Source organism: Phoca vitulina, unplaced genomic scaffold (assembly GCF_004348235.1).
Source record: "Phoca vitulina isolate PV1807 unplaced genomic scaffold, GSC_HSeal_1.0 scaffold79, whole genome shotgun sequence".
In the NCBI taxonomy this organism is placed as follows: domain Eukaryota; kingdom Metazoa; phylum Chordata; class Mammalia; order Carnivora; family Phocidae; genus Phoca; species Phoca vitulina.
In genome coordinates this window covers 1,646,172-1,662,955 of record NW_022589782.1, presented here as the reverse complement: position 1 = coordinate 1,662,955, position 16,784 = coordinate 1,646,172, and the positions used below count along the sequence as shown (strand labels likewise).

General features: G+C 60.9%; 3 protein-coding genes across 8 annotated transcripts in view; 2 read left to right on the top strand and 1 right to left on the bottom strand.

Moving 5' to 3' along the window:
* Nucleotides 1-6,926, top strand: part of SNX8 (sorting nexin 8) — a 39,753-nt gene extending 32,827 nt beyond the window's left edge. For 2 of the 4 annotated variants that reach the window (XM_032394166.1, XM_032394163.1), the window contains 4 exons: nt 1,667-1,816; nt 2,181-2,330; nt 3,657-6,619; nt 6,838-6,926. In XM_032394166.1, coding sequence (XP_032250057.1) covers nt 1,667-1,816; nt 2,181-2,330; nt 3,657-3,767 — 411 coding nt within the window. In that variant the 3' untranslated portion in view covers nt 3,768-6,619; nt 6,838-6,926. The remainder of the gene's footprint in view (nt 1-1,666; nt 1,817-2,180; nt 2,331-3,656; nt 6,620-6,837) is intronic. The other 2 variants (XM_032394165.1, XM_032394164.1) reach the window with 2 other exon arrangements.
* Nucleotides 6,636-16,460, bottom strand: NUDT1 (nudix hydrolase 1). 2 transcript variants are annotated; one of them, XM_032394170.1, is made up of 4 exons: nt 16,365-16,457; nt 14,570-14,737; nt 7,141-7,286; nt 6,636-6,917 (listed from the first exon to the last, which is right to left on the bottom strand). In XM_032394170.1, exons 2-4 carry the CDS (start codon nt 14,719-14,721, stop codon nt 6,688-6,690), a joined length of 528 nt encoding a protein of 175 aa, XP_032250061.1. In that variant the 5' UTR covers nt 14,722-14,737; nt 16,365-16,457; the 3' UTR covers nt 6,636-6,687. The 2 variants fall into 2 exon arrangements, with proteins under 2 accessions (XP_032250061.1, XP_032250060.1); XM_032394169.1 differs by having other exon boundaries at nt 6,761-7,286; nt 16,365-16,460.
* Nucleotides 16,461-16,465: 5 nt separating this feature from the next.
* MRM2 (mitochondrial rRNA methyltransferase 2) overlaps nt 16,466-16,784 on the top strand; it is a 5,589-nt gene continuing 5,270 nt past the window's right edge. The window contains exon 1 of one of the 2 annotated variants that reach the window (XM_032394167.1): nt 16,466-16,519. In XM_032394167.1, coding sequence (XP_032250058.1) covers nt 16,512-16,519 — 8 coding nt within the window. In that variant the 5' untranslated portion in view covers nt 16,466-16,511. The remainder of the gene's footprint in view (nt 16,520-16,784) is intronic. The other variant, XM_032394168.1, reaches the window with a different exon arrangement.

Below are 16,784 nucleotides of genomic sequence, written 5' to 3'. Positions count from 1 at the left end.
GTGTATGCATGTGCATGCGTGTGAATGTATGAGGGTATGCACGAGCGTGTGTGTGTACACGCGCACGTGTGTATGTGTGTGCATATGAATGCATGCATTTGTGTATGCATGTGCATGTGTGTGAATGTGTGAAGGTATGCACGAGCGCGTGTATGTATGTGTATGAATGTACACACGCACATATGTGTGTGCATGAGTACATGCATGTGCATGCGTGTGAATGTGTATGAGGGTATGCACAAGCGTGTGTATGTGTATGTATGTGTGTGTGTACACGCGCACGTGTGTATGTGTATGAGTGCATGCATGCATTTGTGTATGCATGTGCATGCGTGTGAATGTGAGGGTATGCACAAGCGCGTGTATGTGTGTATGTGTATGAATGTGTGTGTCCACGCGCACGTGTGTATGTGTGTGCATGAGTGCATGCAAGCATTTGTGTATGCATGTGCATGCGTGTGAATGTGAGGGTATGCACGAGCGCGTGTATGTGTGTATGTGTATGTATGTGTATGAGTGCATGCATGCATTTGTGTATGCATGTGCATGTGTGTGAATGTGTGAGGGTATGCACGAGCGCGTGTATGTGTATGTGTGTGTACACGTTAAGACGTGCGTACACGTGTGTGTATGTATGTGGGTATATGTGTGCATATGTAGAAGTATGTGCGAATGTGTAAATTGTGAGCACAGGTATGTACGTGTGTGCACGTGTACATGTAGGAGTGTATATACACGTATGTGACTGCACACGTGCACGTGAGTGTATGTGCATGTATGCAGAACACCTGTATATGTATGTGGGCGTATACGTACGCTCCCACACGTGTGCGTGCGCACGTGTGTCCATGTGCACATGTGTGCACAGAGGGGTGTGTGTGTGAGAGAGAGAGAATATGCTCGCTCCCTACACATGTGTGGGGGCTGGCCTGGCGCGGAGGGAGCTTGCCTCTTCTGTGGGCAGAGATGCTGGGAAGTCCGACTCCAGCTCTGGGTAGGGCTGGCTTCTGAACCGTGGTGGCGTCGGTGATGGGCTGGATGGTCTGTGAAGCCAGAGAATCCTTCGTGCTGAGCTCAAGGAGAGGGGGCCCAGGACTTTGAGGAAGGTTCCAGAAGGGATTTGTTAAGTTGGATGGTAGCCAGGTCCCCTCGAGATCCCAGCACTGTGGTTCTGTGGCCAGTATTTCCCACAAGATTCCTGAGTGGGGCTATTTTAGGGCTCCAGGGAAATGCCGGTGCATCTTCCTTTTGGAGGTAGGTCTTTCTGCTGCTGGAGGGACATGGGCTTCCTGAAACTGGGCAGCAGAAAAGTCGGAGACCCACCTTCCATCTTCCCTGTGCGTCTTCCCTTGTGGACAGGACCTAGTTTATGTGGGTTTTTGGTTGGCAGTGCTGATGTGCACTGCAGCCCCTCCTGGTTTCACCCGGGGCCTGTCACCGGAACCACTCCGTTCCACGACTCCTTCCTGAGCGTGGAGTGAGTGGGTGTGCGTGGGAACGGTTTCTGAAGAGGAGGGGCTCGTGTGTGAACAGCGCTGACTTGGAAGCATGTGTCTGTTGGCTGGTCTCTTCCCACTGCCCCCTTTCCACGCGGCCTCCCCCGGGGGGAGGGTGGCTCCGGGTCCCTGCTGGCTGGTGGCTGAGCGCAGGTGCCCTCCCCGCACAGGACCTGTGCGAACGGCACGAGAAGGGCGTGCTGCACAAGCACCAGCGTGCCCTGCACAAGTACAGCGTGACGAAGAGGCAGATGCTGAGTGCCGCCGTGCAGAGCCGCGAGCCCGACTCGGCGCAGCCGCTGGAGTCCCGCATCGTCGAGGTGCTTCTGGCGGGGGGCGGGGGGCGGGGGGCGGGGCGGCCCGGGGCTGCGCCCCGGCTGGGCTGCCTGTGAGCAGGCCTGGCCTGGCTGGGCCCCGGAGCTGTACTTCGGGGCCTGGCCCCTGAGCTTCCGGAGGGTCGCTGCCCGGGGCCGGTGCGGCCGGCGGGGGGATGGGCAGGCGGCCCTGTGGTGCCCAGAGCAGAGCCTTTGGGGGTGCCCGGTTGGGGTGAGTGGCTTGGAATTTTCCTCAGCGCCGGTGCAGGGAAGGGCTTGAGGCCCCGGGCTCGGGGAGGGGCCGTGTATTGGTGTGGCGCTCCGCAGCGTCCGCTGGGCCGGGTACGAGGGGCGGCTCCTCTCTCCGCAGCAGGAGAACGCCATCCAGACCTTGGAGCTTCGGAGCTTCTTCTCCTTGTACTGCCTGCACCAGGAGATGCAGCTGGTCCACATCTACCTGCCCCTCACCTCCCACATCCTCGGGGCCTTTGTCAACTCGCAGATCCAAGGCCACAAGGAGGTGGGTCGGCCAGCCCCTTGCTGTCTGGGAGCCTGGCACTCCTGCAGCCGGCCTTCCGGCATTGCCGGGAGCACGGGGCCTGGAAACAGGCCAGGTTCATGTCTGCTGTCGCACACGCAGGCCGAACAGCAGTGGCAAAGCTGTCCTCGCGATGCTTGGAGGGTGGGGGGCAGCGTGAGACCATGATGGAAGTGTTCCTCCTCTCCTGGAGGAATTCTGGAGTCGGGTAAAGCGCAGCATCCCCTGGAATGGAGAGAAGAGAGGGTGGGGCGTCGGTGAGAGAAGGCGGGGGTTGGCGCAGACCCCGGGTCCGTGTCCTCCGGCCGGTGGCTCCCGCACTGCTGGGAACAAGCCCTCTGCTTGGCTGGAGACGTGGCAAGCTCCGCGGACACCTGCTGGCCCCGAGGACCCAGAGCCGCGTGGCGCTAGCTTGTCTTGGACTCCTTGTGCCTCCGCAAATGGGGACAGGCGTGTCCCTCTCCAGACAGCCTAGAAGGGGGCGTGTGTCTAGGCTTGAAGAAACTCGTATACGGTCCCCGCGTGGTTCTGCCTTTGCTGGCCGCTGCTGACGTGGTGTGTGCTGGGTCGGGTCAAGGCCTGGTGGCAGCCCCAGCAGGACAGTCACCTGCTGGGGGGGGCGCGTCTGCCCGTGGCCACCTGCAGCTCCCTGGCACAGTAGGCGTGCTCAGGCCAGAGTCCCTAAAGCCTGGGCTGCAGTCCCGGCTCTGCGCCTGTTAGAACTCTCCAGCCTTGGCGTGTTTAATCCCTGTGGCAAGTTTCCGTTTCTGAAAGACGGTGTGTGCTGCGCGCCTCCTCGGCCTCCAGGATCGGCGTGGGACCCGGAGGGTGATGGGCTACAAGCGTCTGGGACTGCAGCGTCCCCATCCCTGGGGAGCGTCCCGACGGGTCAGCCAGAGAGGAACGGGCCTCTCCCGCTCCGGTGGAGGCCCGCGCAGGGCCCCGTGCAGGTGGGCTCGGGTCTGGGGAGGCTGATCTCCGAGCCGCCCTCCTCCCTGTGCCGCTGGTGTCTGCTCCTCAAGCCGGATACCAGCGTGCGAGTGAGCACTGCCGCACGTCTTACCCCCACTTCCTCTCTGGCGCGGCTTGTCCTGTGTGACCCGCCACACCGGGAGGCCGGTCCTGGCGGAGCCCACCTGCCGGCCACCGGGCGTGCGTGCGGCGCACACCATTCCTTCTCTTTCGGCGTCCTCTGTGGAGGAAGGGGCTGAGATGCGGCGAGGGGAAGGGCCAGCTGTCCCCTGGTCTGGTCTGGTGGCACGGGGCTCCTCGGGGGTTTCTCACCCTGTTGTGCTCCCTCTTCTCCAGATGAGCAAGGTGTGGAACGACCTGAAGCCCAAGCTCAGCTGCCTCTTCGCGGGACCCAACAGTTCCCTGCCCCCGCCGAGATCCCCGCAGGACGGCATGTCTCCTCAGTAGTGCCAGTGGCCTGGGGCGGGAGCCCTGGCGGCCTCACTAAAACCTCTTTCCAAACGGTGTGTCCCTGTTTAATTCCCTTCAGACAGCGGCTGCCTTCCCCCCCCACCACAGGGTCCCCGGTGTTGGGCTGACGCCCGGGCTGGGGGGGGTCCAGGGTCTGGGTGCTGCCCTCCTGGGGAACAGGGCCGAGGACATGATCTGAGCATCCACGGAAGCCAGAGGCCATGGGGATCTGCTCAGCTGCCTCTGCCCCCCTGCCCCCCGCACTGTGCCTGGGAGTCTGGTGGGGAGAAGTTGAGGGCCCCTGGAATGGTTTTCTCTGATTCCCAGAGGTCACGGTGGCAGGATGGTTTCCACATAGCAGGTGCTGGGGGGGAGGGGGCATGTGCAGGGGCCCCCCAGGGGCTTAGAGCAGTCAGGAGGGTCTGGATGAGCTGAGCCCACAGAGGACAGCACTGTCCCTGTGTCGGATGAGAGGTGGCTGTACCTGGCACGTCCCTGGAGGCCAGCCGGCCGTCCTGGGCCGGTGTAGGGCAGCCGTGTGAGTGTGCGTGGGGCGGGGACTCGGGGGCACTGGGTGCACAGACGGTGTGGATTTCCAGGAGACAAGCCCCAGGGAGTGCCATGGGGGCCCTGGCCTGGTCTCTAGGGTCAAGTGTCCTGTGTCCCTCCCTGTGTGCACGCTCAGTCTCTGACCCATGTGCGCCTGGTGGTCTGCGATGGCGGAGACAAGGTGAAGTGGTGCTGTTTGTCCAAGTGCAGCAACGGTTCCGTCCTCTCAGCTGCCCGGATGCCCGTTTCTCTGCAGACTGCACCTGGAGGCTGGAAGGCCAGAGGAGGCCGGGTGGGGGGCGGTGTCGCAGCCGGACTCTGTAGGAAGGGTCCGTGTGGCTGTGGCTGAGCCGCTGTAAACTGGCCTCACTTACTTCAGGCACTCAGACCCCTCCTTCTAGCCTCCCTCCGGCACCCGCAGGCCCAGAGGGCTCTGTGCCCGGAGCTCCGGGGGTCCTGTGCGCTTAGGGCCCGGGTGCTTCCTGCTCTGACTCCCTTTTGTGTAAACACAGGCCGGGGGCTTTCTCCTAGGCCTGCAGCCCTTTGCGCTCACTGCTCCCTGGCCCCGAGCGGTGCTGGAGGAGGTCCTGACCGCACTACAGGATTCCTGAGATTCATGCCTTCCGGGGGGGAGCGCAGACTCCTGGGGGTGCGCCCGGGTCTGACGTCCACCTGTGTGTCCGCACACAGCATGGGGACCGAGGGTAGCTTCTCTCCCCACAGACAGGTGTGCTTCCCCGAGGAGACCATGCACACCGCAGTCTGGGGGAAAGTGTCCTTTTGGTCCGGCCAGACGACCGGGTCAGGCCGGGACGGACCCACCCCACGTGCGGGTTCTGCCTGTGCCGGCGGAACAGCCCTGGGGGTGTGTGTGGGGGACCTGCTGCGCCCCCCCCCCCCCCCCCCGCGCGAGGCCCCGTGACCGAGGCCTGTGCCTCCCTGGGCTGACGAGAAGGGGCAGTGCATCCGCAGAGCCCAGCACGTGGGGGTCGTTTCGGTCAGTGGCCTGTTACCGGGCGGTGCTTGGGTTCTCAGCCCCCCGCTGTAGAAATGGGTTCTCGGGCGCCGGGAGCGGGGCTGCTCCCGCGGCCGTGTGCACTTGAGCCACAAAGCGTGACCTCTGAGCCTCCTGTTCATCCCTGTCTGATGCTGCTCACCCACCCGCGGCCTGCACGTGGCTGGTGAGGGACAGGTGACCCCAGGACAGTGGAGAGCAGGCCCCGCCTTGCATGCACTAGGGCTGGGGGCGCATGCACTGGGCAGCTGCTCAAAGGCCGGAGGGCCGGCGCGGGGAGGGCCTCCTCACCCAGGTCACCAAGGAGACTTCAGCACCAGAGACTTGCCCTGTGCTTTTTGGAGAGGATTTGCTGGTGACTCCGTGTTCCCTTGGCCTGTTCCTGAGGCGGAAATGAGGGGCTCTTGCCTGGAGGGGCGTTTCTGGTCCATTCCCTCCCTCCCCCCAGGCCCTGCAGGGAGGTCAGCAGACAGATGCAGAGACTTGCTGGGGGTGGGGGGGTCATGTCCTCCCTGTGCCCTCAGCTGGGGACAGCAGAGGCCACTTTTTTCTGCACAGAGCCTCCCTGTGCCTGAGCTGCAGGGCCTTCCTTGTCTTCCACGGCCTGCATGGTCCGAATGCCACGGGGACAGAGCCCTGCTCCCGGACTCGGGCAAGGCTGGAGTGGAACCCCACCTAGGACCATCCACCCTGGACCCTGCTTGTTCGCTCGCTGTCACCGGCAGATGCAGAGCCGGAGCGGAAGACGCAGTTCTGATGTGCGCACGGGACCCTGGCTGGTTCTATCTGCCCTCGAGGCCCCTCCTCCCTCGGTGACGCAGTTTGATGTATGGAGCACTTTATAAGAAAGGCTGTAGGGATCAGTTACTACTACGCCCAGTAAACTGGAATTGTTCACAAATGGCATACATTCCAAAGTTTTTATCAATAAACACGAACAACCATTAAACCTGTTTATGAAAGTTGGGTAAGTTGTGCGTTGTCTGCCTCCCCCCTTCCTGGTGGTCAGAGATGTGGACGAGAACACCCTGTCCCTTGGGGTCCCGTAGGGGACAGCCTCCGGTGCCTTAGACCAGGGTTTTAGCCCTGGGCCATGACTGTTCCTCAGTTTCCCCTTGATGGAGGGGTGGGGAACAAGGAGGGTACAGCTGCTCGCCCACGCTGGTCCCAAGAGCCCATGGCACCGCACAGGGCAGCACCCGGCCCTCCAGCTGTCCTCTCAGCGCTGCTCTGTCCCAGGGCGCGGTCACGGCCCAGCCGGCGCCCCGCGAGGAATGTGGAAAAGGTAAAAGGTCTTTATTTTCACCTCCGCCCACCCCACCCCACCCCAAGACCCCAGCTCTGCCTCGGGGCTCAGTGAGCGGGTGAAGTGGGTCCCATGGCCCGCAGGGGCCAGCGCACTCCTGCCTCGTCCACCTCGTCCACCTCGCGTAGCATGTAGTCCAGGATGGTGTCGGGGTCCTGGAACTTGAAGTACCCGTGGAATTTCTTCTTCTGGAGCAGGAGGGGAAACCAGTAGCTGTCATCGGGCCACATGTCCGAGAAGGGGATCTGGTCCAGCTGGAACCACCGAGGGCGCATTTCTGTAGCAGGTGGAAAGAGCACGGACGTTCCACCCAGGCTTAAACTGCCCGTCAGCAGTGAGCAGGCAGGTCCGTATGAGGCACCGGGCGTACTCGGCTGTGTCACTTTGCAGAAGAGGAACAAGGCTCGGAGCTAGGTGCCGGCGCGGGGCCTGCCTCCCGGGACCCGGACCTGGTCTCCCCTCGCCCGCTGGGGTGGGGAGGGACGGACTCCAGGACTCACCGTCGCTCTCCACGGGCGTCCCCCGGACACTGTCTGCGCGGAAGATGTGCACGTCCATCAGCTCAGGCTCGCCCACGAACTCAAACACGACGTGGCCCACCTTGTGAAGCGCGTCCACGGTCAGACCGCTCTCCTCCTGCAGCTCCCTGCGGGCGGGCGGGCGGGTGACCCTACAGCAAGGTGCTGGGGACGCAGGAGCGCTTCCCCCCCTGGCGAGCTGGCGGGACTTTGCAGTCATCTGGGGACCTTTCAAATACTGATTCTGTCCAGAGGTTCTGGTTCAGGGTGCACAGGCCGACCCAGCTCAACAGCCCGTGAGCCACGGGGCAGCCCAGGCCTGGCCGAGCTCAGCGGCTGGGGGGGTCACGGGTGGGCGGCGGAGCTGGGGACCTCCCACCCTGTCCGGTTCCTGCTCTTCCCACAGGACGGCAACAGCCACACGGGTGCTACTCTCCAGGCTGCAGGCTCCGGGGACCTGGGTCCCGAATCCCCTCTCCTCACACCTGTGCTGAGAACCATGGCCTCCCAAGGAGATGCCCCAGCCCTCCAGCCAGCTCCCCCGTGGCTGATCACGGGACAGGGGCTTCAGGCCTCCTCCCAGGGACCCCTTTCCCACCCGAGCACAAGTGTGATGGCGAAGCAGAACCAGGCCGCCCCCCCGGAACATTCTGATGCTGGCGTCAGTTTCGAAGTAGCCCCCAAATCACACGTCTGCAGTAGATAATGTGGCCAGCACCCCTGGACGCCTCCCCGGAAGGAGCCCTTGTGACCATTTCCGTGTGATCTTTGGGCTGCCTCCCCTGTGCATCCCTTCACACGCCCGCGCGTCTCACGCCGGAGCAGAATAACCCCCCACCCCTCACGGAGCTCGGCCACTTTCCCAACTGGCGTGGGTCACCGACGGTAACAGCGGCCAGCTTGCAGTGGCGAGGCGCCCGTGAGGAGCAGCTTCACGCACCCCCGGACCGCGCTCGTCTGCCCGGCCAGCCGGCTCCTTCCCTCGTCCTTCATGCGGCCAACGCTCTCTGGAGGCTCTGTGCTCGGAACTCGGGGGGCTCCCCGGGCCACGGCAGCCGCGGAGCTCCGTCTGTTCCTTCCTGAATCTCGCTGCCCTACTGCCCTACGTGTATTTTTGTTTCTCTAAGTGCTCTAATTACGCCTGACCATTTATAGTTGTATGTAAAGAATGGCTTTTTTTTTTTTAGCTTTGATCTCCAAGTTCTGTTAGGAACACAATGCATAATTGCTTCCTGTGCCTGGAATGAGAAGCCAGGGAAACCACTTTGCTCATTAAACACACACACACACGTTGGGTCTTAGCGGTCTGATCCCAGCAGATGCCTTCCTCCGCTCGGAACCCACCAGAGCTGCCGGGAAGGCCCGCAGCGGAGTCATGTGAGCTGGCTGCCGCGGCAGACCAGGCCTGAGTGGTTCTGAAAGCCGGAATTTATTCACTGACGTGGTTCATTAAAATTAGACTTGACCTAAAAACATGGATGTGTGTGTTCACTTGGGGGTGCAGATGGCCCCCCAGTTAAATGTCCTGGCACCCCATGGGGCCTCCCCCAGCACTCCGGCAGCAGGCTGGTGGGGCTCGCTTTGAAAAACTTCACCTAGTGATTTCATGTTTTGACTAGTTTCGGTTAATCTTCCCCAAATACACAGCAGTGCACGAAATATCAATAATCTCACTTCCCAGGCTGGGATAATTAGTGGGGATGACAGTTTCAGTTTTGCTAAAGTGTCGGATTGTGTGTGTGATGCTCAGCTCCCCAGATGGCAGAGAACGGGATGAATCATGAATTAAACAAAATGACAGCAGCCGAGTGTCTGGGTGGGTGGTGGGGGGGCCCCCGCAGTCCTGGGGCTCTGTTCAGCCACTCAGCTCCTGAGGTTCTCTGAACACGGCGCTCTGCGGCCTTGCTGGAGGCATCAGGCACGCTGGCCAGAGAGATGGGACCGTCCACCTGCCTACAGCCCAAACCTGACTCTGACGAGCCCCAGCTCCCCAAGTGCCTGTAACCTACCCGCCCCCCGCCCCAAGAATGCTGCATCCTTGCTGCTCAGATGCTGTTCCCCCAGGGACGACCGCTCGTGTGTACGTGGTCACCCAAGCCTGCAGGTGGGGAGGGTACGTTAACTCAGCTCTAGACCGGCGGCCTGCTCTGGGATCTGTAAGGGCACAATGGGAGTGCGGTGGATAAAGCATGTGCCAGGCTCCCTGCAGAGGCCACCCCGACTCACTTGCCTGCAAGAAGCCCAGGGCTGCTCTGGAGTCAGTCATCCTTCTGGCCTGTGGGGCCTGAGCCACATCTCAGCCTGTTCCTAAAGTGGATTAGAATGTGCCATCTGGCCTCTCCCTCTCACCCCACAGGGGCAGGGGCACAATACTCCTTTGTCGGAGGTTGTCCTGACTTCTGGCTCCATCCTAGACACCGGGCTGGTACCCCAGTGGCCCTGGGGAGAGGAGATGGGGGTCCCGGAGAGTGCTCCTCGGAGCCGACCCCAAGACTCGGAGCCCATCTGATGGTGTGGGGCTCTGGGGCTGAACTTCTGCCCTCAACCTCAAGGTAAGGCCTGTCCCGGCCTTCATGAAGAATGTCTGCAGCACGACGGCCTGGCCCTCTGCTTCTGAGCGTGGAAATCGTTACTGCCCCGTAGCCACAGCAGGATGTCCTCCAGCGGGAGCAGCTGCCTGCAGGGGCACGACATGCCCGTGTGGACGCCCAGGGGGGCAGCTGGGAGGAAGCGCCCTCCATGGCCTCTCTCGCTGGATGAGGCCTCCGGAGTGTGAAAGATCACGAGCCTCTGAGGATAATGAACTCCTTTAGAATACGGCCGTGAGTCTGACAACAATAAAAGGTCGCTGATTTCACGAGGGCTCCGTGCTCTGCGGTGAGGTCAGGACAGCGGGACGAGTCATGGGCCATGGGACGACCCCACCGGCAGCCTCTGCGGTCAAGCGAGCGTCTGGAGAGCAGACCCCAGGGCCCAGCACAGCACCTGGCCGGCTGTGCCGAGCTTCTTCAGTTACCCACCCGGTCGCGGGACGCCACTGGGGACGTGGGACAGGAAACAGACGTCAGGCTCTGTGTCACATCTGCCCTGTGATCATGCCAGACGGGGCTGCAGGACAGTGGAAGACGCGGTCTCTTCAATAAATGATGCTGTGTCAGCCGGACATCTGGACGGATGAATCTCGATCCTCTGCCTTACATCTTACCCCAGACTCCATTCCAGATGGAGTGGCACTCTAACACTCCTGAACATTCCAGAAGAAAACTTAGGGCAATGTCTCCTTAAGCTTGGGTAGGCAAAGATTTCTTTAAAAGGGTGTAGAAACGCTGCATGTAAAGAAAAAGCCGTATGTGGAATCCCATTAAGATGAAACTTCTCATCGAAGTATCACTAAGAAGAGGCAGGCCACGGAGAGGATACTTGCAGGAGACTGGACGTGGCTGAGGAAAGACTGTGAGCCGGAGGGCATCTCGACAGAACGGCCCAACACAGAACAGCAAAGAGAAAGAAGATCGGAAAAAACTGAACAAAATATCAAGGGTGTGGGATGGCCAGCAAACGTGTGAGCAACAGGAATGCCGGCAGAAGAGAGAGAAGACATGACTGAGAATGTTCCCGAATTAGTGTCAAGGACGCCAAACCACAGGTCCCAGAAGCTCAGCAGACACCAAGCACGACAGATGCCAGATGCGTTACCTTCCAAGTGTAATAAATCAAAGATAAAAGATCCAGGGGCCCCTGGGTGTCTCAGTGGGTCGAGTGTCCGACTCTTGATTTTGGCTCAGGTCATGATCTCAGGGTCGCAGATTGAGCCCCGTGTTGGGCTCCTTGCTCAGCGGGGAGTCTGCTTGAGATTCACTCTCTCCCACTGGCCCTACTCACACGCTCTCTCTCCGATAAAATAAATAAAATCTTAAAAAAAAAAAGATCCTGAAAGGAGCCCAAAGAAGAAAGCACCTGCCCCACAGAGAAACAGGGTAGGAGTGACATCGGACTCCTCAGACACTGGGCGGGCAGGAAGAGGGAGGCGAGACAGCTGGGGTTCAGGGAAAAACAAAACAAAACACACTCACCTAGAATTCTGTACTCCCCTCCCCTTCAAAAGGGAAGGAGAAATAAAGGCTTTCTCAAAGACAAATTGAGGGACTCTATTACCAGCACACCTGCCTCATAACAAACGTGAAAACAAGTTCTTTAGAGAAAAGGGAAGTGATAGATCAGACCTGGCATCTGCACAGAGAATGCAGGAGCATGGAAGGAGTAAGTGAAGGCAAGATGAAACGGTTTTATTTTATTTTATTAAAAGATTTTATTTACTCATTTGAGAGAGAGAGAAAGAGAGCGAGCACAAGCAGGGGAAGGGGCAGAGGCAGAGGGAGAAGCAGGCTCCACTCCATGCTGAGCGCAGAGCCCGATGCGGGGCTCGATCCTGAGACCTGGAGATCATGACCTGAGCTGAAGGCCGACCAAGGCAGACACTTAACTGACTGAGCCACCCAGGCGCCCCAAGATGAAACAGTTTTAATTCTTAACTGATGTAACAGGTTAACAGTTTGTTCAAAGTAACAGTGATGATGTACCCGCTTGCTTCTACCCTGTGTGTGCACACTCCTACATAACCTGAACAACAGCGAGGATACAGGGCTGCGGGCTGGAATCGGGATGGCTGCTGTTGCGAGGCAGGCAAGCCGCTCACGGGACGGGGCAGTGTTGTTTAAAGCGCGCCTGGATTAGCTGCAAATGTGTATTGCAAATTCTGGGGCAAGTAGTCGAGCAGTTACAAAGGTAAGGATAGCTGACATGCTAAAAAAGGAGAGAAAGGGACTCATAGAAAGTGCTCAGTTAAAACCACAAAACCGAGAAAAGGAGAGGGTGACAATAAGAGGAACACCGAACAAGGGTGACAAATAGAATAGATATGAACCCAACTGTAGGAGTCTCCACCTGGAACATCAGTGGTCCACACGCTCCCGCAGAAGACAGATGGTCGGAGGGGATCAAAAAACTAGACCACCTGTCTACACGGAACCACGCTGGGTATAAAGATTACAAGCATGAAGTATAAAACGATAGATTAAAAAATACAGATGAAATGTAAATGGAGAAACACACATGCCAACACTAATCAAAGGAAAGCAGGAGTATCTGTCTGAACTTCAGGCATCAGGAGTAAAGAAGGGTATTGCTGTGCTGGTAAAAGGGGCCACTTCTCCACGATACGATCCTCAACACGTATGTGCCTCAAAATAGAGTCAAACTGCAGGAGGCCAAAACTAACAACTGCAACGAGAAACACATGAATCCACGTCCTAGCGGGAGACTTGAAGCAGAAAATCCGTAAGAACGTTAAAATGTATAAAGAAGTACAGATCCCGAAGAGTAAGACAGGCAACCCAATTTTTAAAAAATGGGTGAAAGACTTGGGCAGACACTTCACAAAGCCCAGACATCCAAGTGGCCTGCAGACACGGGCCGGCATGCCAGACCAACGGCCCCCGGGGCAAACCCAGCCTCCCCGAGGCCTCGGTCCCTCCAGAGCGGCTGAAATCAGCGATCAGAAAGTGCGTGTTGCTGAGGCTTGGAGGGAGCTCCCATGCCTCCCGTGGGCGCGTACGTGAGCTCGACCGCGGGGCTCTGTATGCCCCCGCCCCGGGGAGCGGCCGCCAGGAGAGCAGACACGGCACCAGGGACCCGGGACCGCTGATGACAGGGCCGCTCACAGCTGCACACCGGGACAGGCAGGGGCCGTGGCAGCAGTGGGAGGCCGACCGAGAAGGATCCGAGTTCTGTCCTGGGGACAGGGAGCACGTGCTTCTCATCTCGACGACTCACGTCGCCTGCCCGATGCCAAGCCTGCTCTGCGGGAAGGCCACCACCGCGCTCGGTACTGAGGGTCTTACGTGTGTCTCCTTTAGGAAACGCGGAACCGAGAGAGGGCAGGAGGGACGGGCCCTAGGAAACCAGAGGCCTGCCAGTTTGCTTGCTTGTCGCCAGGAGGCAGAGGACAGAGGTGAAGCTGTCTGTACCCCAGGCGGCCCACACCACACCCCTCTGCGCGGCCCTGCCCCTCAGCCTCGGCTTCTGCGGATGCTGCGTTCCACCTCCCACCTGCTTGGACCACATGTCACGTCCTTTGGGAGTCTTCCTTTTGCCCAGTTATCTGCCCTGGCTCTTTATTCTGGACGCCCCAGAGCACTGGCTGTCCCCTAGACCCGCTCTCTGCACCTGTCCCTGTGAACCTGGTAGCCAGACTAGATGGGAGCTCTGCAGGGCTAGGGCCGGGACCTGTTCCCGTGTCCTGACACTGAGCAGGACCCCAGAGATCAGGACCCAGCGAATGGGCTCAGGAGGACAAAGACATTCGGGTGGTTGGCAGAGCAGACCACCGGCACCCACTGCTTGTCCATATTCCACGCCCACCCCCGGGGCGGCTCACAGGGCCGGATGCCAGAGTCTCGGCAGACTGGGCTCTGCCCCAGCTGTGCCCTCCCCAAGCAGGACCGGTCACACGGCCTTGCACTTGCCAAAACCAATGACCCCACATGGTGGCGTCGCCGCAGCCCCGGTCCCGGGCCCACGAAGGGGAGGGGCACGCCACAGAGAGCACCACGGCTTTTCAGACAGGGCTGCGGCCCAGCCGTGCGCCACGAAGCCAGCTTAGTGACCCACGATTCAAGGATAACGGGGTGGGAAACGTGCTTGTGGCCTGCCGTCCGTGACAGCACCGCGGCCTCAGAGACCAGACATTTCCTACGTGGTGGTCGTGTTTAAAAAACCCCGAACTCGAGAACCACCAGCCTGTAGTGCCCGCAGCCTTCTTCCCTTCCAGAAGCCTCACTGCTATGCGTGTGGGGCTCTGTTCTCTGCCCCAGGGAAAGCGGCCTTAATCAAGGTTGCCAACGTTCTTCAGAACAACATCAACAGTGCTGAAGGTTTGTGTAGTGCTTTGTGCGTTTACACACAGTCTCGTTGTACCCGCACACGCCTATGAGGAGAAAGAAGGGCAAAGGGCTTGAAATCGGAGCTGTGTGATCGCAGACAAGCCGCTCGACCTCTCTGGGCTTCGCTTCCTGCCCTGGGGAAGTGTTGAGGATTAACGGAGCGTGTGTGTGCTCCAAAAGGCTGAGACAAACGCTCGTCGTCGGCTCCCCCGAACAGACGGAGACGTCCAGTGACGGACCACCCCTTGGCTAGAAGAAGCCGCAAGCACAGCCTTGAGCTGCTCCTGAGTCCCCAGCGACAGCTGGCGCGGACCCCACTCACCGCCCTGCCACGCCTTTCGCCAGAGGCAGGAGCGGTTACTGTTATTCCCATTCTGCAGATGAAGGAACTGAGGCCCAAGGGCTCCATAAGGAGCTCCAGACTATCCCCTCGGGAGCTGGTTGTGTGGGCAGGCCCACCCCAACCTCACCTCTTGGCCCCGTCCTCGATGGTCTCTCCGTCTTGAACTTTGCCCCCGAAGCCATTCCAGCGGCCGGCCCCAAAGCCTCGCTTCTTCATGCCCAGGAGCACCCGCTGAGGCTGCAGCACTAGCACCAGGGTGTAGAGCCTGGAGGCGCCCATGGTCCTCCGGGGACCCCTGAGGAAGGCAAGAGGGCGGGCTCAGCCCAACCTGGGTGCAGACGGGGGGCGGTGGAGGCCAGGGGCCAGGTGGCATGGGAACGTGCCGTGGAAGGCAGGGAGGGGAAGGCTGGTATGTCATCTCCCAGCCCTGCCACACGTGGCTGGCCTCAGGGACAAGGGAGCTTCTGGGCTAGAGAGGGGCTTGGCTCTGCGAACTGAGTGGCAGCAGTGCCCAGGCCGTTGGCAGGGGGATGGCCATGTCAGTGCTTGCCCCGCCTCAGCACAGAGGCAAGAGGGCAGTCCAGCCGTGTGCACCAGCAGAACCACGCGGGTTAGCGCCTGGTCCTCGGGTCAGGCTTTAGGCCGTGGCCTCTTCACCAGTGGGCTCTTCTTCTGGCCTACGGGGATCTGCCTTCTGCACCTCAGCGGTGGCAGGCTACGGAGTCCCGAGCAGTGCGGAGCTCCTGACAGCGGAGAGCCCGCTCAGCAGGGCTGGCTGGTCCTCCCTCCTGCGACAGCTCATCTGCTCACAGCCGCTGCTGCCCTGGGGGCCACAAGGGTCCCCCTCCTGCTCGAATGGGCGAGCACCGTCCAGAGGAAAACTCCCAGGCTGAAGTCTGGGTGCTTGCTGGAGACGTGGGGGAGGGCCAGGAGCAGGGCCCCTGTCCACCCAGCCCTAGCGCGGCCTGGGGCCCACTGAACACAAGTCTCCCACGCTGGGGACCACGCTGGATGAGAAGCAGGCGCAGGGATCTCTGGGAAGTTCCCGTGCCTGAGACAAGGCACCTTCAGGTGGGCCCTGGCGTTGGGGGTGGGTCTCCGTGCCTGAGGCTGGATGCCTGTGTACGTGGTCCTGAGGCTGACGGGGTCCCGCGCAGAGCCCTGGCTTCCCAGTGAACTGTGCTGGTGACGGGGAGGATACCGGGGGCGTCGGCTATCACTTAGGAAGCACTCACTGTATGCTTCTCAAGAAGTATTCTGTTTAACAGACCCAACAACTCCGAGAGCTAAGACTCGCTTGCCCCGTTTTCAGAGGAAGAGGCGGACGCTGAGAGGCGGAGTTGGACCCAAGGTCAAAGGGCAGACTCAGTGGCCCAACCTGGGTCTAGGGGCTGTTGAGGTTCAGCGGGCGCACAGACGCTGGAGCAAGCGGCCTGGGTCCTCAGAGAGCCCCCCCGGTGTCAGGGCCGGGGGCTGCCTCCGACTGGGCAGCCCTGCTAGCCGGGGCCGAGTCCAGTCACCTGCACACTGAGGCCCCTTATCAGGGCTTTAAGAGACAATATCCGCCCTTCGCAGAGCCCCAGGCCAGTCCTACACAGCGCGGGGGGCTCGGGACCTCAGGTCCCCAGGCCGGGAGACCCTGGCAGTCCGGGATCCATCTCCTCCGGCCTCTGCTCACCTGGCACCCCCCTGCCCCTCTCCCCTCCCCTTGCCCTCTTCAGAGGCCCCGAGCCCTGCACTCTCTACCCGGTGCCTGGCCCCCTCCCCGGTCCCCCATCACCCGGCCCCGCCCCTTCCCCTCTCTCCGGTCCCCCTCCCTCCTCCCCTCCTCCCTCTCCCCGGGTCCGCCGAGCCCCCCTCCTCCCTCCCCGGTCCCCCATCCCCAGGCGCGGGCCCCGCCCCCTCCCCTCTTCCCTGCTCACCTGACCCGCGCTCCGCTCCCCGGCTCCCCCGTGCCGGGTCCCCGAGCCCGCGCTTTCTGAACCCGGGCACCGCTTCCGGGGGCGTGGTCTCAGGCCGGAAGCGAGGCCGGCACTTCCGGCGCGGGCGGCCGGAGCGGATCTGCACCCATGGCTCGGTGAGTGGGGTTGTGAGCAGGCCGGTGGTCGCGGTTGTGCGCGCAGTCGGCGTTTACGGAGCGCCTGCTGCAAGCGAGCGGGAGGAGGAGGGGCTGCGGTGCGTCCAGGTTCCCTCGGCGGAAAGAGGGGCGCGGACGCGGGCGTCCCGGGCGAAGTGCCTAGGAGAGGACTTCCAACACGGAGCCAGGTGGAGGCGGGGAAGAGTGGGGACAGGTGAGGGGCGCTGCAGGTGGAGGGCGGGGAGAGAGTGGGGACAGGTGAGGG